Source organism: Mauremys mutica, chromosome 14 (genome assembly GCF_020497125.1).
Source record: "Mauremys mutica isolate MM-2020 ecotype Southern chromosome 14, ASM2049712v1, whole genome shotgun sequence".
NCBI lineage: Eukaryota > Metazoa > Chordata > Testudines > Geoemydidae > Mauremys > Mauremys mutica.
Window position 1 is genome coordinate 21838309 of NC_059085.1, and position 25916 is coordinate 21864224.

General features: G+C 44.4%; 1 protein-coding gene across 6 annotated transcripts in view; it reads right to left on the reverse strand.

Moving 5' to 3' along the window:
• LONP2 (lon peptidase 2, peroxisomal) overlaps window positions 1-25916 on the reverse strand; it is a 140986-nt gene that overhangs the window by 65214 nt on the left and 49856 nt on the right. For 2 of the 6 annotated variants that reach the window (XM_044987610.1, XM_044987611.1), the window contains 7 exons: window positions 22710-22797; window positions 17715-17949; window positions 15782-15913; window positions 12947-13069; window positions 11766-11929; window positions 8082-8176; window positions 141-399 (listed from right to left, as the gene is read on the reverse strand). In XM_044987610.1, the coding sequence (XP_044843545.1) occupies window positions 141-399; window positions 8082-8176; window positions 11766-11929; window positions 12947-13069; window positions 15782-15904 (764 nt within the window). In that variant the 5' untranslated portion in view covers window positions 15905-15913; window positions 17715-17949; window positions 22710-22797. Of the gene's footprint in view, window positions 1-140; window positions 400-8081; window positions 8177-11765; window positions 11930-12946; window positions 13070-15781; window positions 15914-17714; window positions 17950-20523; window positions 20793-22709; window positions 22798-25916 lie in introns of those variants that run through there. The other 4 variants (XM_044987613.1, XM_044987612.1, XM_044987609.1 and 1 more) reach the window with 3 other exon arrangements.

Sequence of the window (25916 nt, forward strand, 5' to 3'; positions counted from 1 at the left end):
TATCCTGTTGAGTGGGTGCCACAACCCATGTTAAACCCTCTCTTAATAAAAAGATCAGTGAGAAAATGATGGGAAACCACCACTAGCAGCTAACGGAGGTGTGGGGGGGAATTACCAGTATGAAACAAAGATAAAATTACCTGTGACCTCGAATGTCAGACTGATCACATACTCCCCCTAAGGCAATCCTATGGAACTCTCGGCCCAGGGTTTTTGCAACAGATCTTCCCACGCTAGTTTTACCGACTCCAGGGGGACCCACAAAACAAAGGATGGGTCCCTTTAGGTTGTTTTTAAGTTGTCTGACAGCTAAGTACTCCAAAACTCTCTTCTTCAACTTCTCCATGGCATAATGGTCATTGTCCAGAAGAATTCTAGCTGCACGAATATCCAAACGATCTGTCAAGCACCAAAATAAGGAGATCAGCATAATTTCCCTTTAAAGATTAAAGCATTGTTTCTGAAATGCAATTGATAAAATTTGCCTACTATTGTAAATGGCCACATTTCAGACTCTTTTTCTGAGAAAAAACGGTTACTCACCTTTTCTGTAACCAATGTTGTTCTTCGAGATGTGTTGCTCATATCTATTCCAGTTAGGTGTGTACGCACGGCGTGCACGGCTGTCGGAAACTTTTTCCCTAGCAGCTACCCGTCGGGCTGGCTGTGCAGCCCCCTGGAGTGGCGCCGATATGGTGCTCTATGTATGACCCTGCAAGCCCGACCCCCCATTCAGGTCCTTCTTGCCGGCTACTCCAACAGAGGGGAAGGTGGGGGGGAATGGAATAGATATGAGCAACACATCTCGAAGAACAAGTTACAGAAAAGGTGAGTAACTGTTTTTTTTCTTCGAGTGAATGCTCATATCAATTCCAGTTAGGTTACTCCTAAGCCTTACCTTGGAGGTGGGTTTGGAGTCAAGATATTGCAGACTGAAGAATCGCCCTGCTGAAGGCTATATCATCACGAGATTGGTGGATGATGGCGTAGTGCAACATGGAAGTGTGGACCGAGGCCCATGTGGCAGCCTTGCAGCTTGCCCGGAGGGGTACGTGCGCCAGGAAGGCTGCTGACGAGGGCTCGTGGAATGAGCCCTACAGCAGATGGAGGGACATTTGCCAGGTTATAACAAGTGCGGATACACGCGGTGATCAACGAAGATATTCTCTGGGAGGAAACCGGTGCACCTTTCATTCGTTCCGGTTGTTCGTTGCCATCGCGGGTTGTCTTGCGGAATGGCTTTGTCCGGTCTATGTAGAAAGCGAGTGCTTTTCTGACATCCAGTGAATGCAGCTGCTGCTCTCGAAGGTCGGCATGTAGTTTTGGGTAGAAAACCAGCAGAAAAATGTCCTGGCTGACATGGAAATGGGATACAACTTTTGATAGGAAAGCTGGATGAGGCCTCAGCTGAACTTTATCCTTATGGAAAATGGTATAAGGCGATTCACACGTGAGAGCCCGTAGCTTGGAAACCTGTCATGCTGAGGTAATGGCCACTAGGAAGGTGACCTTCCAGGAGAGGAGAGGAGTGAGCAAGAAGCCAGCGGCTCAAAAGGGGGACCCATAGATGGGAAGGACCAAGTTAAGGTCCCAGGCTGGCACAGGCAGCATCGGAGGATGGATTTTTTCCAGGCCTTTCAGGAAGCATCCCATGATGAGGTGTGCGAACACGGAATGCCTGGCCACACCTGGGTGGAATGCCGAAATAGCCGCGAGGTGAACCTTAAGCGAGCCGAAAGCTAGGTGTTGGTCCTTCAAGTGTACCAGGTTGAACGGGATTGAGGCTTGGAGCAGGAACACCTGCCGTTGAGCGCACCAGGTGGAAAACCTTTTCCATTTTGCTTCATACATAATTCTGGTAGAAGGTTTATGGCTTTCCAGGAGCACCTGTCTTACCAAGTCCGAACAGGCATGCTCAGCCTGGTTCAATCACGGATCCTCCAAGCCATGAGGTGGAGTGACTGAAGGTCCGGGTGTAGGAGACAAACATGGTTCTGTGAGATGAGGTCGGCGGTCAGAGGTAGATGCAGTGGGGCCCAGATCGACAGATCCAAAAGAGTGGGGTACCAACACTGGCGAGGCCAAGCTGGGGCCACCAGTATGACGTCCGCCTTGTCTGAGGACCTTGAGGAGTACCTTGTGGACCAGAGGAAATGGCGGGAAGGCATAAAGCAATTGGCTGGACCATGGGAATCAGGAAGGCATCCGCGATTGAGCCCGGGCTGCGACCCCGGAAGGAGCAGAAGGCTGGGCATTTCCTGTTGTCCGCGAAGTGAACAGATCGATTCGGGGAAACCCTCAGCTGCAGAAAATGGAATGGATATCTGGACAAATTCATGAATAAGGAAATGTCTGCTCAAGTTGTCTGCCAGTACGTTTTGAACACCCGGCAGGTATGAAGCTTGAAGAAGGATGGAGTGGGCTAAACAGAATTCCCACAGCAGAAGAGCTTCCTGGCAACGGGGAGACGACCAGGCTCTGCCTTGTTTGTTCAGATAAAACATGGCCGTGGTGTTGTCTGTCAATACTGCTACACAACGGCCCTGTAGATGGGACAGGAACACTTGGCATGCGAGGCGGATCGCCATGAGTTCCTTGATATTGATAAGCAGGGTTAGTTCTTCTACCTGCCATAAATCTTGCATTGTCAGGCTCCCGAGGTGTGCCCCCAATCCCAGAGCAGATACATCCGTTACCAGGGTCAGAGTCGGCTGAGGAGGGAGGAACAGAACTCCAGCGCCCACCATGTGGGGGTCCAGACACCAACGCAGAGAATCGAGAGTATGGCTTGGAACTGTGAGTACCATGTCCAGGTTGTCATGGGCCGGGCGATACATGGACGTCAACCACGTCTGTAGAGGCCTGAGCCTCAGTCTGCACCAGGTAGGTGCAGGATGCCATGTGACCTAGCAACTTGAGACACCGCCTCGCTGTGGTAGTGGGAAACCTGCAAAGGTCAGTGATTATGTTTGCAAGGGCCATACGTCGAGCCTCTGGGAGGAACGCTCTCACTGAGTTTGCATCCAGGACTTCCCTGATAAACTCTATTATTCAGGTTGGGGTGAGAACAGACTTGCCGACATTCAACGTGATGCCCAAGCAGTTGAACGTATCTGTGACCATCTGCACCTGAGACTGAACTTGCTGGCAAGATCGGCCCCATATGAACCAGTTGTCTAGGTATGGGTAGACGTGTATGTGATGTTGGCAAAGAAAATCTGCCACAACCACCAAGCATTTGGTGAAGACGTGAGGGACCATGCACAGGCAGAACGGGTGGGCTGTGAACTGATAGTGCATCTCGTTCACCACGAAACGGAGAAAACGTCTGTGGGACGGGGTGATTGAAATGTGAAAGTAAGCGTCTTTCATATTGAGGGTGGCGTACCAGTCTCCTGGATCCAGTGAGGGAATGATCGTGGCCAAGGAGACCATGCGGAACTCTAATTAGACAATACGTTTGTTGAGCTCCCTAAGGTCCAGAATGGGCCTTAGGCCTCCTTTTGCCTTGGGTATGAGGAAGTAACGTGAGTAGAAACCCTTGCCCCTGAGCTCCCGAGGCACCTCCTCCATCGCTCCTAGGGCGAGGAGTGCCTGCACCTCTTGAATAAGAAGTTGCTCGTGAGAGAGGTCCCTGAAGAGGGATGGACAAGGACGGTGGGAGGGCGGGGTGGAACAGAAGTGACAGAATATCCCGCCTCTACCATGCGGAGGATCCATCAGTCCGATGTAATAAGGGACCAGGCACGGTAGAAACGGGACAGACGGTTCAGAAAGGGAGGATAGCTGACCGGGTTGTGGACTGGTAATCCGTCCTCATGCGTATCTTCAAAATGGGCGCTTAGGGCCCGGGGCGCCTCCCCCCAACTGCTATACTACACTTAACGCTAGAGAGAACTACTAACAATTAACAAAGGTAACTAACTATATACAGAGATAAGAGATAGCTAGGGAGTAGTGGAGTGCAGTTATCCTGAAACTGTGTTACTCAGAAACAAACGAAGATGCAAAAAGCAGGAGGGACCATTCCAGAAGTGACAAATAAATGCCAGAGATCTTCCAGCACTTGCTTTCTACTAGACATAGGCCTGATCTAGGACATCTGTATCCATATACAACTTTCCTCATGTGAAGAGATTGGGACCAAACCGAGGATTTTGCATGGAGCCCACCTCTACTATCTACCTCCAGTGACCTAGTGCTGGAAGCTGTTAAATTCTCTTGAGCAGAGCAGGATTCAGCAGGTTAGACAGAATGCCTCCAATTATTACCAACTTGTTTTAGGATGCATTAGTGATTCAACAATCAGTACTTTGTCCAAAGCCAGTTCTGAGCTAATGGACCACATTGTTAAAGGCTGAAAATGGTGTATTGCAGCTGCCATCTTTTAAGAGAGAGAAATTGGAGAGCCTGACCAGTTGTCATCATTAAATTTCACTTTATGTAAGAGTTGAGGTTTTACTCCGGTGTCCTGGCCAAATTCCAGACAGCTGCATTTGAATGGTGCATGAAGGGATTCCTTACATATCGCATACCTATTTCACAGTAATGCGTTAACATTTATAAAGTACTAAGTTCCTTGGACGAAAGCTGCCACGTAAGTATTACTATTGGCATGAAAAGCAAAGAGGAAGCAACTGGAGAAAAAGCCAGAGATAATATCTTCTGATAAAGTGCAGCTTTGCCACAGAAAGTGTTTTGACCATAGGCAAATAAATAACGTGTCAGTCCCACATATTCCCTTATGATGAAAATATTTTACATTTAAAATGCATACACATTCTCTTTAAGAACCACATGATATTTTCTTAAAAAGCCACCACAGTATTGAGCCACCGAGGGGGCAAAAATACAAGTATAATTGTATTTCTCAGGTTTCTAATACATTACTGTGAATGTGTTACAGTGCATATAGGCACAGGATGTATGTGTACATACAGTACACAGCATGCCTGTGATTGCAAAGCCAGCACATTTGTCCAAGGTGACAAGATTCAAGCCATCTTCAGCATGGTGTCATTTTGGAAAGTAGAGATGTAACAGATGTAGTTAAACATTCCACCAAGAGAACTGAGAGACTCCTGTGGTTCAGATTGTAAATAAATTTCAAACAACACAGCATGCTTTGAAAACATTTATATTCCCAGGCAGATATTAAATATGAAAAAAATCAGAGTACTGTTTAGTAACATCCATAATGCAGTGAGATGTAGGGCTGTGTAGTGCCAAAGTAAATGCAAGTTGATCATGGTAGCTGAAAGAACCTTGCTAAGTATTTTTTTCAGTTTAGTTTTAGACCCACAAGTTTTTATTTAGAATGATAAAAATCTTTATATTGCAACTGAAATTGTCCTTTTCTAGTTTTCAGTTGCCTAACTTTCAGTCACTCTGTATTTAAAAACTAGATGAAATCACTACAAAGAAGAACTTCAACTTATAAATCACTCAGTCATACTAAAATATCCATTCTGGGCACTAGCCTCATCAGTGTCATCAGCCCAACCTTGTAAATGCATTAGCTCAGGGGTAGGCAACTTATGGCACGGGTGCCGAAGGCGGCACGCAAGCTGATTTTCAGTGGCACTCACAGTGCCTGGATCCTGGCCACCGGTCCGGGGGGCTCTGCATTTTATTTAATTTTAAATGATGCTTCTTAAACATTTTAAAAACCTTATTTACTGTACATACAACAATAGTTTAGTTATATATTATAGACTTATAGAAAGAGACCTTCTAAGAACGTTAAAATGTATTATTGGCACGCGAAACCTTAGAGTGAATGAATGAAGACTCAGCACACCACTTCTGAAAGGTTGCTGACCCCTGCATTAGCTGAAAGCTGCTGTAGAATCAGCAAATGGAGCACAGAACTCTAACCTACTAAAACATTTATTAGTAGAAATACTCTAGTCTATATTCAGCTGAGCAAATCCAAGCAAACTCTCAGGACTTCAGAAGATCAGAACATAAGAACCATACTTGGTCAGACTAATGGTCCATCTAGCCCAATATTCTGTCTTCCAACTGTGGTCAGTGCCAGATGTTTCAGAGGGAATGAACAATTTACTGAGTGATCCACAACCCCTGTGCACTTTTACAGATTTACTGTATGCTCCCTTTTTCCAAATGTAGACTGAAAATGTAGTATTTGCTCAACACAGACTATTAATTTTAAAGTGCCTTGATCCAAAACAGACTCTGAGAGGCTGACCTTTAAGGCTATGTCCACACTACGAGCTAGAGATGTGATTCCTATTCTCGTGTACACATGCTCAAACTCTCTCTCTCTCTCATCGAGCTAGTACAGTTATAAACAACAGTATGGCAATGGTAGTATGGATAGCAGCAGCAGAGGCATGGCTTACCCATGCTAAGTATGTACCCACCAGATTCAGCCAGGTCTGCATTCAGCACATGCCTCCACTGCTGCTGCCAGTGGTACCACGGCTAAACTATACTCATGCTAATGTAACTATCTGTACACAAGCAGGGGACTCATACCCCTAGCTCACAGTGTAGACGTGGCCTTTGCACTGTAGTCTCAAACTACTAGAATAAACTAACTGTTCCACTTTAACAGGCAGCAGCAATGTCTAGGTTTTAGAAACTTTTGATCTCTTAACTAACACTGTCAACGCAAAAAAAGCTGAATGATTTTTTGATGTTTTAACTCTGAACAGTTGACCCAACAGTTTCTGCCTACACTGGTGCTACCATGTTTAACAGCATGTAAATTAGCATGTTTGGTAACATGGTTCACCTAAGGTATGAGTGACCCACATTCTGCTGTTTATACCATACAGAACATGTCCTGGAGTAAGACTGTCAACTGTTCTCCTATTGGAACCCTGATGAAAACAAGATATACATTTCATGGAGCTCTCTCTGTAACCAAATATTTAAATAAAAATTCAGCAAGGAAACAGATTTCTTTGTCAAGCTTCTGTGAGGTTCCTACAGAAATGTGGAAACAAAATTACTTTACAAAACAGTGGAAACTACCTTGTCAAGCTTCATTTGAATCAGTGGCTCTCAATCTTTCCAGACTACTGTATCCCATTCAGAAGTCTGATTTGTCCTGCATACCTCCAAGTTTCACCTTATTTAATAACTACTTGCTTACAAAATCAGACATAAAATAACGGAAGTGTCACAGCACACTATTACTGAAAAATTACTTATTCTCATTTTTACCATATCATTATAAATAAATCAATTTGAATATAAATATTGTACTTACATTTCAGTGTATAGTATATAGAGCAGTATAAACAAATCACTGTCTGTATGAAAATTTAGTTTGTACTGACTTTGCTAGTGTTTTTTATGTAGCCTGTTGTAAAACAGGACAAATATCTAGATGAGTTGATGTACCCCCTGGAAGACCCCTGCGTACCCCCAGGAGCACACGTATCCCTGGTTGAGAATCAGTGATTTAAGTAACAGACCTATTTCCTCAGCTGTTTGCATATCTTCAGTGATGCTTAAAGCAACAAGGAGACACATAAGGCAAAACCACATTGGCTTCAGTGACCTGTTCTTCATAAAGATGTCATCTGGTCTAAAGTTTTGTTGCTGTTTTGTTTTTTATTTTTATTTTATTTTTTTTAAAGGGAAATGAGAGTGCCAAATGCAAACTTATTAAACATGCAGAACAGAATATGCTGTGAATTTCTAAGAGAATATCAACAATAATCACTTTAAAAACATTAACCTATGAGCTTTAATGACTTTACAATGTGAAAAATCTAAGGAAAAAAAAATACATGACACTAATAAAAAAAGAAAAATTAGGCAGCGATCAGATCAAATCTTTTCGCTCAGTGATCCTCTAATCATAATTTTTCTGATGTACACATGAGTTACATTTCATAGCCACTTGATTTGTTTTACCGGGTTAAGAATAATTTATTTTAAAAACCAAAATTACCACACTAAGGGTATTTCTGCTATCAGACCATGCAACAAGAATTTACAAGACAGACCCAGTTAGGTACCACAGTATTTAATTGCCAGATACTTTTCCTGGAATTTCTCTATGACAGATAATCAGCACCAAAGAAGGTCTAACAGGCATTTACCTTTTGTACTTTTGTTCCATGGAAGTTCCACCATTAGTTCCAAATAATTTCTGGTCAAGGCATATTCTGGCATTGATTGAGGCATTTTCTTTAACCTGAAAGTACATATATTTAGTAGATGTGTATCAAGGAGATAGTAAGTTTGAGCTGAGAGTTTTTCCTCCTACCACAAAACCTGTATCTGGTACATTGAGGACCACAGCATTCCTATTTACTACACTGAAAATCTTAATGCTAAGAAATGAAGCAGAGTATTGTTGTATGACTTATAAAGATTGTGGGTTTTTTCTGATTTGGGTCTGAACTAGAAAAACCTGAACATTTCAGTCTGGTTCTAACCAAAATTGAAATATTTCACACACACTCTCAGAAACTAAACAAACACAAATGTTTTGTGTTTAGATTTCAGCTTTTTTTAAACCTTGTTTTTTAAATGAATAGCTAAATTTCTAAACAAAACATTGTTTCAAAATGCTTTATTTAAAAATGATCAAAATTAATTATTTTGACTTTTTTTTAGTCAAAGCTATTTGTCAAATTCCACCTGAATTTGCAAATAGTTATGATGCCCCAAGAAATGTATTTTCTGACAAATTTAATATTTACCCAAAAAATTTCACCTAGACCTACTGTGAGTCATGCATGAAAACAGCACCTTTGTATAACTAGCACAAACAAGCAGAGGCTCTCCCTCATATTTACACTGATGAGAAATCTCAAAAAATTATATATATATATAAAACCAGACGTGCCACATTGCTGTAAGTGTCAAAAACGTTTCTCGTGTTTATGCACCATATGTGCCCAATAGTAATGTACCTCCCTGAGCCAAGACTGGGCAGTAGTACTATCACCAGATACTCGTTTGTCTCTGTTTTTCAAGACCTCACTAACATATACCCATCCTGAATCTGTTCTTCAATATCTGCAGTGATGGAGCCTTGGTCATCCTTTTTGGCATCTATTCCACTGCACATCTTTGAAAAAAATAACTCTCACCTGAAGCTAGTTCAAAATCTTCTATTATTAGCTGTGTGCAGTTGCAACTTAGTAGCTGTGCCTCTAAGGGTATGTCCATACTTACGGCCGGGTCGACGGGTAGCGTTCGACTTCTCAGAGTTCGAACTATCGCGTCTAATCTAGACGCGATAGTTCGAACTCCGAACGCACTCCCGTCGACTCCGGAACTAAGTCGACGGGGGAGCCGCGGACTTCGATCCCGCAGCGTCTGGACAGGTAAGAAGTTCGAACTAAGGTAGTTCGACTTCAGCTACGCTATTCGCGTAGCTGAAGTCGCGTACCTTAGTTCGACCCCCCACCCTAGTGTAGACCAGGCCTATGTAACTGACTGTGAGCCAAAAATTAGGTAGTCAGACGTCACCAGAAAGAATTGTGGGCAAAATACCTAAGTTGGAGTGTTCAAAAATGTAGGTGCAAAAAAAGGGGCAGAGAATCAGCCCTTAGAAATGTATCCCTAAAGGTTTCCCTCCTTATTTCTACCTTAATGGATTTTTATTTATGTATCATTTTTAGCTATACCAGGAGTAGGCAACCTATGGCATGTGTGCCGAAGGTGGCATGCAAGCTGATTTTCAGTGGCACTCATACTGCCCGAGTCCTCGCCACCGGTCCGCGGAGATCTGCATTTTAATTTAATTTTAAATGAAGCTTCTTAAACATTTTAAAAACTTTATTTACTTTACATTCAACAATAGTTTAGTTATATATTATAGACTTATAGAAAGAGACCTTCTAAAAACATTAAAATGTATTACTGGCACACAAAACCTTAAATTAGAGTGAATAAATGAAGACTTGGCACAGCACTTCTGAAAGGTTGCCGACCCCTGATCTATACCCTTACTGAAATCCTAGCAGGCTGTTATCCACTGCATTTTCTTTATCTACTAATTAATTTAGAAACCTCAAATTTGATTGTAATTTCCTACTTTAATAAAGAGAAATAGATGCCCAGAAGCCAAAAGTGTTCCCTAGTGCAGTGTTTTTCAAAGTTCGGGTCACGACCCAGTACTGGGCCGTGGCATATAAGGCACTGGGTTGCCTTGCTCAGCAACCAGGGACTCTCTGGTCAGCACCGCCAACTAGGACGTTAAAAGTCCTGTCGGCGGTGCTGCCCAGCTAAGGCAGGATAGTGTCTTCTTGTTCCAACAACACACTGCACCCCAGAAGTGGCCAGCAGCGGGTCCAGTTTCTAGGCAGTGGATCCCATGGAGCTCCACATGCTGCCCCTGCCCCAAGCACCGGCTCTGCACTTACTGGCCTGTGGGCAAGAGCCACACAGAGCCGCTTGCGCGCCTCTGCTGCTGGCCGCTTCCAGGGCACAACGTGGTCCGCGATGCCAGGACAGACAGGAAACCTGTCTCTGCACCCTGACTGCGCTGCTGACTGGGAGCCGCCGGAGGTAAGTCCGTGACCCAATCCCCTGTCCCAGCCCTGAGCCCTCCCACACCCCAAATCCCTCATCCCCAGCTCCATTGGCTCACGGGCATCAACAATTTTCTTCAACTGGGTCTCCAGAAAAAAAGTTGGAAAACCACTGCCCTAGTGGATAGAGCACTGGACTGGGACTCAGGAGACCTGGATTCCAATCCCAGATTGTTCACTGGCCTGCTAGGTGACCTTGGGTAAGTCACTTCACCTCTCCTTATCTCCTTTTCTCAACTATAAAAGGAGGATAATGAATTTGCCTTCATTGTAAAGTAGTGACATCTCCTGATGAAAAGTATTATATATGAGTATTATAGGTTTTCCTAATTTTCTGGTTGCCCAACGGGAGACCCTGGTGCCTCATTTGCAGAAGTGCAGAGTGCTCGCAACTGATGCCAATGGAAGATGTATAATGCCAACTACTCTAATAAGTCAGGTCCTAGTGTCCCAAATTGTTCAAAATTAGTGGGTATTTTTTACCTTAATGTCTCTGAGGCTCAGCTCCCCAAGTGTAAAATGGGGATAATACCACTCCCTCACATCACAGGGATTTTGTGAAAATAAATTGCACACGCAACCTTTATTCTGGCATTTCCTAACTTCTGAGTGCCCGCTTTGCAACCTGAACAACATGCTATTAACATAGCTTTTTGTGCAATTATTATTTCTATTGACCCATGAAAATATAAGTGCACTTTATTAAAAAACACAAAAACAAAAGCCTAAGGAAATTAAAGCTTTTGGCCTTTTAGCTAAGAGAATCCCATACATTATTTTCATCAGCATGATTTACTGATAAAGTCCATCCTCCTTATTTTAACGTTTGAGACTGTTCCACATCTCTGAATGTTATATAGATTTTTAACAGTACATCACCACAGCCAAGCACTAACATTATCATAAACATAGGTTTAAAGCTTGAGCGTGTTATCTGTTTTCCAAACAATGAAGGTTTAGAGAGGCTTTAAGTTTTTAGTGTAAAGTTATACTGATTTTTAATCATCATTTAGGGGCTTTCTTCAGGTTTCCTCTAATTTATAAACACTTTTTAAAAACTATGAAAATGATGAAATTAACACCACAGAAAAACAACTCTGTTCTGCTTGAAATGTAAAACCTACAAACATATAACATCTCAAGAGGAAGACAGGCTATAGCAAGAATGGCCAATTGGAAATTTAAAGTCAATTAATAAACTTTGGAAAACCTCACTATTACAGAGATTTTATGACCTACCTTTTTATTTCTTTTACACAAACTTTAAGAGCTTGCTCTGGCATACTGGATGTTTTAATTTTCTTTTCTAGCATGACAATGTCATCATGATCTTCATCCTCCTCTTCATCTTCTGCAGTACCTGGTACGTGATTGATCCTCCGAATAGGACGAATAGCTACAACCTAAGAAGCGGAAAACAGAAGCATAGAATGACACACAAATATCTTTTAGAAGATAAACTGTGGTTTAAACTGAAGTTAAGGGCTTGATGCATAATTTACTGGGTGAGATTCTTTGGCTTGTTTTATGCTGAAAGTCAGACTAGACAGTTATAATGGTCCCTTCTAGTATTAAAATCTATGACTTTATTAACCTGTTCTAAATATGATCTCATGATTATTAAAGTAAAGAAACATATTTATCTTATGGTACCTGTTTACAAAAATACACTAATTAACCAGCCATACCTACCGGATACTAGAAGACGAGAAAGAAATTTGAAGTGTTATTAATTATACTTTTAAAATCTCTGCATTATAGCCCAGAGTAATAACTGAATAAGACTAATCTTCACAGTGAGTAAATACTTACTTCCTCCCCCCTCAATTTCCATAAAAGTAATTGTTCATCATTAAACATGGTTGTATATATACTAATATATGTGATCAGACTACCATGTTTTGTAAAACTACAGGTTCTTAATGCTTGTTTCATTCATGTATAAAACACCCATTTCAGAAGTAACAATTTTATTCTCATACTATTGGACAATAAGGGTCACATTCTGAGAGAGACCTCAACACGAGCTTTAAAACTGTACTCAATTTTTCACTTCTAAAGTTTTAGATAGTGCAAATAGAATTTGCACAAGCAAATTCGGTCATGAAATGATTCTGTTTAAGCCAATTTGTTGGGTTTTTTTTAAATGGATGTCAAATGTGCTTAAAGCCTTTGCTTAGGTGCTTTTATATGGTTTACTAAAAATTTAAATAAATAGCCATCTTGTGTAAAATATGGGAGGTGGATGTTTTATACAGGTTATTACCTGGATATGAAAAATTATGGTCACAGAAATTAAATGTGAATGATTGTGGGTTCAATTTTAGATGCCATTTTTGAAAATTAGACCCTATATTACATTATTCCTCTCTGCCAAACCATGAAGTGCATTTGAGAATCCCATGTTTAAAAGTCCATACCCTTTTATCATCATCCTGTTTGCGTTTTCTGGTTTTTTGAAGCAGCTTCAGGCCTTCAATCTGTCTAACAAGCAATGGTATAGTCTTCTTGAATCGCTCCTCCAGGCTAACAGCATCTAAAATCTAACAGCAGAAAATGAGAGTGAAAACAGTTAACAGTATTTTTCTGTACCATTTAGAGATTAGTCTATAATAATGACAGCACACAGATTTTCTCTGGGTTAATGATGCAATGTTATCAGAGTTCTGAAGTAGACAGTTTGCAAAAAAATATGAAAGCAGTTATTAGTAACAGCAGAGTGGAATATAAGGCTCCTATCTCAGATGTGTGAAATGACTTTAGAGTTTGGTTTATGCTTTGTGTTTGTTGTTAAGAAGGGCACAAAGGCAACTGGAAGCACACAGTGTAAGAGGTGAACAGGGAAAGTTGACAAGACATAATGTGTATGTTTACACGGCAAATGGGAAAATGCTTCCCAACACACGCGGACACGCATAGCTCTGCTCAAACTAGCATGCGAAAAATAGCAGTGCGGCAGGGACAGCACAGGTGGCAGCTTGAGTTATCCATCCAAAAATAATTCTGCCCAACCCCCTAGGTATGTACTCAGGTGACTAACCTAAGCCAACACCCAGACTACTGAGGCCACTCTGCTATTTTTAGCACGTTAAGTCGAGTAGAGCTATGCATGTCTGTCTGCCCAAGATGGGAAGCATCCTCCCAGCTGCTGTGTAGACATAAACAATGAAGGCAGAGGAAACCTTCAAAAGAAGAGACAACAGCAGTGTTGCTAGTTAAAATAACTTTGTATTTCATGCCTTATTTTCTTTTTCTGACAGAGAAGTACACTTCCCTCAAGTACCTGCTTTAAGGAAATTCCCAGAGTAAAAGTGGTGAAATTTCTGGGGCACAATTCTACATTACCAAGTTTTAAACACACAACTGAAAAGGTTCAAGGGGTACTATAATTCCAAGGCTAGCATCAAAAGACTTCTACTAATTACTCCGGCATGGCTACAGAACAGGAAGAAAACTGCTCTTACTCCGCCTCTCTTTTTAATACACCTCATTAATGAGTGCATATCCAGCAGCAAACCAGTATCAGCAGTCATTTCTCAATTATTAAACCTGGAGGCAGGACCTAGCCCTCTGAGAAAATTCACAAAATGATCTCTTCCTTCGCCAGCAGTCTCACAAACCTCGCCTTCTCTCCTCTGGTTTCTTTTCCAATTGTATTTCTGACTTCATTTTCATTTTGAATTCCAAGTCTGTTCACACTGATCATGTGAATGTTTGGGCACTCCCTCTCTTATTAGGCAAGGAAAGCTTCTTATGGCTTGCTGTCACCCCAAGATGGGACTTGCAATGTTGGCAGGGTTAAAAATGCAGAGATTTACTTATCTGCACAGATTACTAAACAGCTGGGGGTGTGGCAATGAAGCCAACCATGGGCCAATTAGGAGTTCCTATCCTCACACTCAGCAATGCCCTAAAATACATGTAATATTCTCCTCCCCTTCCTGCTGGAGCTGGGTCACTAGGAAAGATGGGGCGAGGCTCTCACTGCTCCTACAGGCATACTAAAGCCAAAGGAGTAAAAGTAACATGATTTCTAGTCTGAAACAGGCAGGTGGATTTCTGAAAAGCCACCTTTTCTACAACATCTTGGTGCTGTCTTCTACTCTATGCTTCCCACTGCATTCAGATGGCCAGGAAGCAAGTAATAGACAGCTGTTGGCTACCTCCATCCACTCTACTTGCAATGACAACTGTAGGGAGCAGAACTAAGGACTGCCCTATCTTTCCCTTGCACAAGGACCAGCTGCATTCTGTATTCTCACTTCAGATCAGTAACTGGGCTCCTATTTGGCCTGCCATGAGAGCAGAGAAAGTCTGGCCCTGTCTCACATAGGAGGAGGAACAGCACAATCAGTAACCCAGCTAAACACTAGGCCTGAGGCCAACATGGTATTGATTCATCATCATGACTGTCACATGTCATGCACCTGACAGCCCATGGCAGCACAAGCAAAACCTTGACACTCAGCCCTTCTGTAAAGAGAACACATGCAAATCCACTTTTAGTGGTGGTTTGCAGCTTACCAAGGAGATTCTTCTACATGCCACTCTCTTACTCAACATATTGTGCTCTCTCTTTTTCTTCTCTACCAGCTGCTTTATTGATAGAAACAAATTATTACTGTTAGCACTGACAAGCCAATACAGCTATAGAAAACCTAACTGGGGTCCAGTGCACCAAGAGAACTCTCAATTAAATTCCGATGGCAAAATATTTACATGCAAGGGTGAAGCAGAATCTCCAGATGAATTATTTCAAATCCCAGGTTTAATTTGCAGCATGGCAGTTACAAAACAAAAACTTTTTACTTATGAACAGAGCAAACTGGATATAGAAATCACTGAGACCAATTAATATTAAACCATTTTCACAGTGTAATTGTATGCCAAAGAAATAAAAGCAGTTAGAAAATGGGCATAAATCTAAGAGTCCCCAATGCTCCAGTAGTCTAATCTTCCACAACTAACTACAAAAGTAACTGGGGTAATTGACCAAAATGCATTAACACAAACAATGGTACAACAGTAACCGTTGAACTCAGTTTGCCAACTCAATATAGTTTTGAATAATGTGGAAATATTTTTTAAAATACAGTCACACAGGTGCAATGAAGACAATTACTTTTTTTTAAGCACAATATTAGTACTTTATAATTTCTAGAGATGAGTGATTCTGAAGTTATCTAATAGTGGATTGAAATGTAAGTGCTAAACCCTTGGTTCCCCTGGAAGTTTAAGGCAGAAGCATACAGTACCTGCAGCTTTTCTTGGTTGCTTGTGCGTATGATTGACGTTAGTACATCTGGTAAAGCTTCTCTAGGCAGATTGTCTAAAAGACGTCTCAGCTTAGCAACTGCAGGGACAGACATATCCAACATTTCAACCAGCTGTAAGGAGGAAACAAGGAAGTGAGAACAATTTACAGTATTCCCTGGTGTTTCTTTCTGATGTGAAAAAACAGTTGTCCAGATATTATCAGTAAGGTGAACAGCCACAAACTGAGAAATAATTGAGTCTTTGAAAGGAAAAGATTTCTATTTGCATAGCCAAACAGCACTTCTAACAGTCAGCAAAAAGAACGAAGAGGCGTTAAGTTAACCCCATCTCCCAGGACTGTCAAAACTTCAGTTTCTTCGCTTGTTTGTTTGAGATAGATGCTAAATATTATTAAAGTTCTTAGTGCTTTCTTCAACCTCTTTTATTCAGTGTTAGAAAGGAAGAAAGAACAAAAACTCTCCCATTCACACTGTACCAGATCTTTTTGATCCCATAAAATGTGATTAGAACAGTTATGATACTTTCTCTGACATCTCAGATTTGTGCATCCCCGGACAAAATAATTTCTATATTAGTTGTTTTTTTGTTTGATTTTTTTGTTTTGTTTTTTATGGTTAAGGGGCAGTACCTTAAACAGACTTTTAATAATATTCTTGTTACAAATAGAACAATTTAAAGCTTACCCCGATACATGACAATAGTCAGATATTGCCTGATACATGACAATAGTCAAGTTTGTTCCTTCAGAAAATTATATTAAGGTGCATTTAAGATTTACATAGCTCTGAGTATCTCATTTTTGGGATAAGCAAAACACTTTAGACCCCGGCGCTCCTAGTGCAATCTAAAAACACGTTAAACCCTGGTGCTCCTAATGCAACCTTCAGGAAGTCGTTGCAAGCTGGGGGAGAAGTTAAGCTAAGTCTGGTATCTTCTATTTAGTCTTTCCAATTTATTTATTTTTCTTTCAACATACCTACTCAACATACTTTTTCTCCTTCTGTAAATGGAGTCTGCTAAGACACCACCACTCAGTTCATTCAAATTCTTCTACCAATCACTTCTCCCATGGTGCCCACAAAAGTAAAAACAGCAATTATACTTTCAATGCCATTTTATACTTTCAATGCCAACTGTGGAAATCAGGCCTTCAGAGGATTTGGCATAATTGTCACCAAGGCCTAATCTGAAGACAACAGGACTATGCAGTTGCAATTTGGATAAGAGTTCTTTTATTACTCGAATGATGCAGGAGATGGAAAGAACCCTGCTTGACTCTGAGGAAATTAGATATGGAAATCTGTGTAAAACAATGAATATAGAACCCCACAATGCCATTCTTCATTGCTTTTCAGGAAAGAATCACACTTTAATACCACCAGCTCTGGGCATCCATTATCACATTCCATTCCAAAGACAGCACCTCCAGCAACCTACTGCCTCTGAACACTAATCTACCAACATCTTTTTTTGCAATGTAAGAGTTTTCCTTAGCTATGTCTGATTCAAGGGCTAGATTCTCCAGAGGACTTTGTCTCTTCACTCCCAGAATCAGGCTCCACTGGGATTCATAAAACCCACACTCAGCTGCCGCCAAACCCTGTAGGCACCTAAATTTTTGCAGTAAAAGTTCTCTCTGTGTCTATGTTTCTGCCTGTGCACATGTGCACTGCAGCCCCCCTCCAGGTATCCAAACACCTAAGCCCCAAAGCCCGCCCAAGTCCCACCACCCTGGGGGGGAGTGGAAGGGGGGAGCCAAAGCCCCATCTTCCCAGGCGGGAGGGCCAAAGCCGAAGGGCTTCAGCCCCAGGGAGGGGACCTGTAACTTAAGTCAGCCCTGGCAACCCATTTAAAATGGAGTCCCGACCCAGGGTTTGAGAAGTGCTGCACTGGAAGATTAAAGCAACTAACCTGTACAGCATATTTGTAGAACTGTTCTGACAACTCTCCCAATTCTTCCTCGGATTTAGTCTGGTTGGTAAATTGTTCAAGTCGGTCCAACTGTTCAACCTCAGCAACGGGATATGGTTTTTCTTTCAGCAGTTGCAAGATTTGAAATCTGCAGAGGCCAGTAATTAGCAAGGTGTAATGTGGTTTAGGCCAGTTACTGCCAACTACCTGAACTGCCAGTGCAGCAGTGCCAATCCTGAAAATATTCCAAAAATTCATGTTATTTGCAAGCATTCAGCTGAGCGTTTTACCCCAACAATCAAACCACCATATATACTCATTCATAAGCTGAATTTTTTAGTAAAAAAGAGAAGCACCAGAGAAGGGGGTCGGCTTATGAACGGGTATAGAGAGGGAGAGGTGGGACAGAGCTCCTCCCCGCAACAGAGGGAACAAGGAGAGGCAGCACAGCCAGAAGGGAAGAGGCAGGGCTAGAGTCTCTGCTTATGCCCACGCTGCTCTCCCCCCAGCCTCCAAAGCAGCTGCAGCTCCGGGGCTGGCAGGCTGCAGCCACGCCGCCCGGCCCAGCCCGCTGGAACATGCTGCAGCTGTGCCACCCGGTCTGGCCTGTCAGAGCAGGCTGCAGCCGTGCTGCACAACCTGCCGGAGCAGCTCCAGCCACGCCAGAGACTGTGGGGGTCCCGGGCCAGGGGTGGGGTCATGTGGGGGGTGGTCGCAGGTGTTACTCCTATGACCCCCAGCTTCTTCCCCCCCCCCAGAAAATTACCCCCCCTAGCTGCTGTCCCGGCCCATCAGGGTAAGCAGCTGGTGCACCAGGACACTTTGTTTACTTAGGTTTACCTCCATGCCTGAGGACGCTTGAGGTAAACAAACCATTTCGGCCCACCAGCGGCTTATCCTGATGGCCTGGGAGCCAAATTTTGCTGACCCCTGAATCATAGGGTCGGCTTATGAATGGGTCATAAAATTTTTCAATGTTTACTTATCCATCTTGGGGGGCAGGAACGGGGGGAAGTCAGCTTATAAACAAACTGGCTTATGATCGAGTAGATACAGTGATTTACTTGCAACATTTATATTTCATCAAAAATTCATACTGCATTAAAAAGAAGTCAAACCAAAACCTCAAGAAAAGAAACAAAGCTAACCACATTAAACATAATTTAGGGCCCAAACTTGCATACACATATAACTTTATAAACATGAAGAGCCCAACTGAACTCAGTGGGAACTCATGTGCTTTAAATTTACTTGTGTGTGTAAGAATTTGCAAGACTGAGACATTGTATTTTAATATTTAAGTTCTTTGAGAGGGAGTCTGGGCCTTATTACAACTACACACTGTTGTAAGTCAGGTGCTACTCCATTTCAGGTCAATGGAATTACACTGGTAAAACTGACTTAAGTAACTTAACATTGTCTGTAATGGGCTATACCAGGGATCAGCAACCTTTGGCACCCTGGTGGGCCGGGCTGGTTTGTTTACATGGGCGTCCACAGGTTTGGCTGATCGCGGTTCCCACGGGTCGCGGTTCGCTGCTCCACGCCAATGGGGGCTACGGGAAGTGGAGCTGGCCCAGGGATGTGCTGGCTGCCGCTTCCCGCAGCCCCCATTGGCCTGGAGCCGCGAACCACAGCCAGTGGGAGTCGCGATTGGCCTAACCTGTGAACACGGCAAGTAAACAAACTGGCCCAGCCCGCCAGGGTGTTTACTCCGGTGGGCCATTTGCCAAAAGTTGCTGATCCCTGGGCTATACCTTACATTTATGCACCAATCATTCCAGTGGATGCAACCTATTTTGCTTATGAGACAACCCATGTAACTAAAGTATTCAGATGTGTGTTTGCAGGATCAGTCTCAATCACATTACTCATGAAAACAACAATAAGTCATGAATAATTACCATATTCTTTAAATGACCCAGGATTCATTTTTTGCACGTTTCAATTTAAAAAAATAATGATTTTATGCTCTTCTACCTCTCTTCTAATATTTTGCCACTCTTTCCCACCAGGGAAGCACCAGGGAGACCAGGCCGGAGGCAAGGAGGCCTGGGTAGGGGATGAGGATGGTGGTGGCTGGAAAGGAGTGAGCATGGCAGGGAGAAGGCAGCCACAGGGAATGGGGGACTCGGCCAGGCTTGGGGGAGATGGGGGTATGGTGGAGAGGGCAGGGAATGAGAGAGCCTGGTAGCAGCCAGGCAGGAGAGGCCTGGCTGGGCAGGGGGTAGGCAATGGGGAGGTGACAGAGGAGGAAGGGGGGTGGGGGGAGAACCCAGCTGAACAGGGCGCCCAGACAGGGGGTGTGCAGCGGAGGGTGCAAGGAATGGGAGAGCCCAACGGTGGCGGGGCAGAGGGGGGGAGAAGGAGGAGGAGAAGGGCAGGCAGTGGATACCAGGCCGGGCAGGGAGAGGGGACGGGGGGGAGCGAGCGAGCCCGGCCGGGCGGCAACGAGGGGAAGGGGCACGGAGAGAGGGGACGGGGGAGCGAGCGAGCCCGGCGGGGCGGGGATGGAGAGGGGCGGGCACGGGGGGAGCCCGAACGGAGGCACGGGGGTGGACGAGCAGGAAGAGGGCTGGGGGGGGACGAGTCCGGCCGGGCAGGGGGGGGGGGGAACGAGCCCGGCCGGGCAGGAGGGGGGGGGGAACGAGCCCGGCCGGGCGGGGGGCGGGGGGAACGAGCCCGGCCGGGCGGGGGATCAGGGAGAGGGGGCCGGGCGGGGGATCAGGGAGAGGGGGCCGGGCGGGGGATCAGGGAAAGGGCTGGGGGCGCCCGCTCCCACCGGCCGGTGGCTGTGCCGGGCCCTCACCGGTGCAGCGAGGGCAGCTCGTCGCCGTCGGAGGCGGGGTCGCTGGTGTTGGGGATCACCCCGATGATGGTGCTCTTCAGCGAGGTGCCCTTCAGCAGCCGGCTCCGCACCAGCTGCATGTTCCGCGGCGAGTCCACGCTGCTGCGCATGGTGGAGCCGGGCAGCAGGACCCCCTCGTGGGTGAGCAGCAGCGGCAGGCGGCTGGGGATCTGGATGGCGCTGCCGGAGGCCATGGCCGGGCCGGGCCGGGCAAAATCCGCAGCACCCGCTCGCCACGCTACGGGCTGCTGGCAGGGACAATCCTCAGCCGCTGGGCGCTTCGTGCTGCCACCTGCTGGGCGCGGCGGCGGCGGCTGCAGCCAATGCCCAGACGGAGCCACCGTCCCTCCCACCCAACGCCCCGGGAACCCCCCGAGCCGCGGGGTCACGATCATCAGTGCAGAGAGCAGCGGGGCGCGCCTCAGAAATACACATTCAGAGACTGGCCCGAGTATTAAAATGATGCATAAAGCGAATCATGTTACAGTCAAATGCGCAGTAGTAAGTAAAATCATGCACACACAATACGTTATACACCAATTATAGATTATATATAATTAATACAACGAATGGCAATATCATAATTCATAGTGATTTTAATAGACAATATGTAGGTTGGTGGTGTGCCAAAGTCCTGGGGAGATTTGAATATGAAATGAGCCAAAGTGCTAAAAAACCAAAGGTTCACACACTATTAACCGAAATTTTAAAACTTTGCTTCTTTTCCCACCCATCCCCAAATCGCAATCTAGACATTTTTACTTTCTTCAGAATGGTCAGTTTCCCAAGAAAACATAAATATTCATTGTACGTTTTGATGAAGGGAAAAAACAATCCTGGTCTGAACAAATGTCTGAAAATCCTAATTTTGGAACAAAACAAGGACTGGCTGGGTGGCCAGTGCTGACCGGGCATCCAGCTCTGAGCGCTGGACAGTGTGTGTGTTGGGGGAGTGTGAGAGAGACAGAGTGAGTGTATGTGGTGGGGTGGGTGTGTTCCTGAGTGAGTGTGTCAGCATGCTGTCTCTTTAAGAAGAGCATTCAGAAGCCTGAACACCAGAGGCGGTAGCTCCCACTTTGCACCCAGAGGCAACAGGACAGATATGCTCCCTCTGCCCCTGACACCCACCCCAGCTCAGTGGAGACTAGATATACAGGTGGGAGGAAGGGGACACCCTGACATCAGCATCCTCCCGCTCCCCCGCCCTGCAGACAGAAGGCAGGCTCCAGGTCCGAGATTGGCCGGGGCAGCTTCATAGTCTGGTGGAGTGGGGACAGGACCAGCAGTGGCTGTAGATGGCAATGGAGCAGGGCAGCGGTAGAGGAGAGGAACCCCCCACTTCAGAGGGGTTACCTGGCAGGTCCATCTGCCCCTCTGCAGCTCGGTCCATCCCTCCTCTCCAGACACTGCCCACACGTGCTTGACTGCCTCTAAGCTCTACTGGCTGTGAGCTGGGCAGGTCAGGTGGGTAGGGGGTACCAGCATGGTGTCCTCTTGAGTACCACACCCTGTGTGGGGCCAGCTCACTCACCCCTAAGGTCAGCCCTGACTATGAGGATATAGGTTCTAGTCCTGGCTCTAAAACTGACCTGCTGTGTGACTTATAAATCACTTTCCTTCTCTCTGTCTGTTTCCCTTCTCACACTTTGGCTGTCCCTTAGATACAGAGGGTTTCAGGTGCTCTGTTTTAGGCCCTGACCCTGCAAGCTGCTCTCTGCATGGACAGACTCTGTGCCCACTAACACACTGAAGTCATTCTCTCTCTCGATGGGCTTTAGAGAGGGTTGCCTACCCTTTTAGCACTCACATTGCACTAGTAATAAAAGCAAAATAAAAAAAATGCACCATAGTTAATAAAAGGAAATTATGGGTAGGTATTTAAATAGTGCAGCAGACATGTGGAGAAACCCGGGTTTCAAAGTAAAGTGCTGCTTTTTCTATTTGTTAATTGTTCATCACATCACTCAGTGGTTTGAGCATTGGCCTGGGTGAGTTCAATCCTTGAGGGGGTCACTTAGGGATCTGGGGCAAAATCAGTACTTGGTCCTGCTAGTGAAGGCAGGGGACTGGACTCAATGACCTTTCGGGGTCCCTTCCAGTTTTATGAGATAGGCATATCTCCATATATTATTATATTAATACCATACCTCACATCTGCCAAACTTCCAAGTAGCTTCTACTCTTGAAGCTTTCTGAGTGTTGCTACGGCTGTCTCGGCCACCAGATGTCAGGCACCTACAATTAATGTATATTGTTTTTGTTAAAGAGAGACAAAATGTACTATAAATATACAGTCTAACATGGGGATGGAAGTTTATACAAACAATATATTGTCTTCTGTTAAGTGTGATGGTTCATAAGTGACTCCTGGCTCTTCTCTGTTTCATGGTTTCTTGCTCACTCTTATTATGGACTAAATCCTCCCCTATGCTGTTCAGATGTGCAAAGGCACAAGGAGCCTCTTTCCTTATGCAAGTAGCAGGGCAGGAATTCTCTGAAGTGCTCAAGACAAGCCTGGAATGTACTGATGACCCATGGACCACCCCTTGTGCAAAGTGAGGGCCCATGGGTTAATCAAGTTATCCAGCTTCCCAGCAGGCAAGTCTAGACCGCACTAGTTGGAGGAACACTGCAACTGCTACAAGAAGCCACAAAGTGCAGTACTACACAAGTCTGTCCCTTCAGCCATCCCCATGGACTCCTGACCTGGCCAATAGGAGGTCTTTTCCAGAGGATAAAAATCTATGTTCCCCTTTCTTGTGCCAACTAGGCTGTGATTTAGCTCTACACAATAAAAAATCCTTTGAGGTTTTCCACAGAGCCCACTACACGCTGAGACTGGACTCTGGGTCTTAGCAAGTGCTGGGATAAGGGCCCCATTGTACAAAATTTTGATTTAAGAAACTCCAGCTCTTTCGGGAAATAACTGCACTCACTCCTCTCCCGAGTCATCACCACTCTTGTTCCACGTTTCCAGCTACTATTTTCTTTCACTAGAAACAAATCCCTAAAAACAAATGTGAAGAAAAGAGAAAGTGGAATAAGGCCCAGGCTGCTTGTTTTTCATCAGCATTGGATTGGCCTCTCAAGGCCTACTGATGGAATGTTGGTATATGACAAGCTTTGGCCCCGATCCCACAAAGTTCCATTAAAGTGAGTGATCCAAGCTCCCAGATCAGATTGTTGGATTGGGCCCTTGAAACACCTCATTCAGCATGTTCTTTGCTGATGTAAAAATATGCAATGTCAAAATGCCTGTGACCTGACCCCTTGTTAATTACTGACTTTGATGGTGTACTTTGAACTACTGCTTTTCTGTACAGAGGTAAAATCTCAGTGGTAACAGAAATGTTTATACTAGGGTGACCAGATGTCCCGATTTTATAGGGACAGTCCCGATATTTGGGGCTGTCTCTTATATAGGTGCCTATTACCCACCACCCGCTGTCCCGATTTTTCACATTTCCTGTCTGGTCACCCTAGTTTATACTAACTGTTGTCTTACAGATCTGCTGCAATAACCACAGTGCAAACTAACTTGTTTAGCCACATTGCTAAGAAGATGTTAATAAACCATCTTGCATTCAGCTTGAAAATGCCAAACTAACAGGATATATTTAAATACGTACAAGAGATTCTTATGGAACTGTGGTCTTAATAAAGACTGGGAATGGTTGGGTCATTACACCAATTGAATCTATTTCCCTATGTTAAGTTCTCCTCACACCTTCTATGGGCCATCTTAATTATCACTTCAAAAAGTTTTTTTTCCTCCTGCTAACGATAGCTCATCTCAATTGATTAGACTCTGCCTGTTGGTATGCATACTTCCACCTTTTCATGTTCTCTGTATGTATAAATATCTCCTGTCTGTGTGTTCCATTCTATGCATCCGAAGAAGTGAGCTTTAGCTCACGAAAGCTCATGCTACAATAAATTTGTTAGTCTTTAAGGTGCCACAAGTACTCCTGTTTTCTTACTCAGAAGGATACTTCTCTTCTCCAGCCCCCACCTCAAATACTTCAGCTGGGCTATGGGCAGGGCTGGATTTAGGGGCAGGTGACCACCTGGGGTACCGGGCTTATGAGGACGCTGGGCTTAGGGTGCTGTAGAAAAAATAAGGTATTCAAAAGTTTAATAAATGGAAGGGGTGTGTGCGCAAATGACACTCCTTGCCTGAGGCACCATTTGGTCTAGGGCCAGCCCTGGCTGTGGGGTTTTGTCTGGGACAAGGAGGGAAGGTTTTCAAACCTGCTCGTTAGCCCACTAAGCATCTTCTTCAGGAAAGAAGCACTGGTAGATGCTGTTTGCCTATTTAAATATACTGTTCAATGTGGTGTTTAAAAATCATGAATGCCAAAGTGCAAATTAAACATAAACATGAGAAACATTGAACTTTCTGGAATTAGACATAATAAGCATGTAAACATATGCTTAACATTCAGAGGGGGATTGGGTTCATATAAATGTTTAAGCTTCATATAAATGTTATGCTAGTGCATATTCATTTAAAGGGTTTCTGAGCCATCAGATAAACATTTTGCACCATTACTGCATTAAAGGAAGCACATCTATCTATAGTTATGCCTATCCTTCCCCTCCATCCATTTTTTTCTCTTCCTGACAGATGGTTAGTTCCTAAGATCAGCTAGGCAGAGCTCCTCACTCAATTTTTGAGCTCTATAAATTCTTTCAAGAAGAAATAAATTCCAATTATTGATATAAAAGACTGCTTTGCTGATCTGTCTTGAACAGCTCTTCAGGGCTGGGGCTGTCTCTTACTACGTGTTTGTACAGGGGTTAGCACTGTGATGGGGATCCCTGGGGTGCAGCTTGGGACTGTTGGGACCATTGTGCCCCCTGAACTCTCTCCAGCCTGGGCTGTCTCTCACAATGCCTTGCTAGTGACCAACAACAAACCCGTCCAGGTACTGTTATCACTCAGCACAACCGCATGGGGAAACCCCACACCCAGCTAGATTGCATGAACGCTCCCAGAGCCACTAATGAATCATACCAAAAGAAAAGAAAATATAACCATTCAGTCTAAACTCTTAACCCTATTAGACTGGGCAACATCTAGATTAAGCAGTTTTTCTCACCCCACTGGATGAGTCCTTAATATACAGGTTTGTCCCTTAAACCTGGGCCAGCCTCCTCTGTTGGAGTCTGTAGTCTTCTTCTGAGTGTCTTGGTTGCTTGCAGCATAGGTGGGGGCAGGAGAAAGGCCAAGCATGAGGCCTCAGTGTTCTGTTTTATACTCTCAGTCCCAAGTGCTTGGAGAACACAACTCCAGGCATGTCCGGGGGGCATTGTTGAGTCTCCAGGCAAGGTTGAGCAATTCCCTTGGTGTG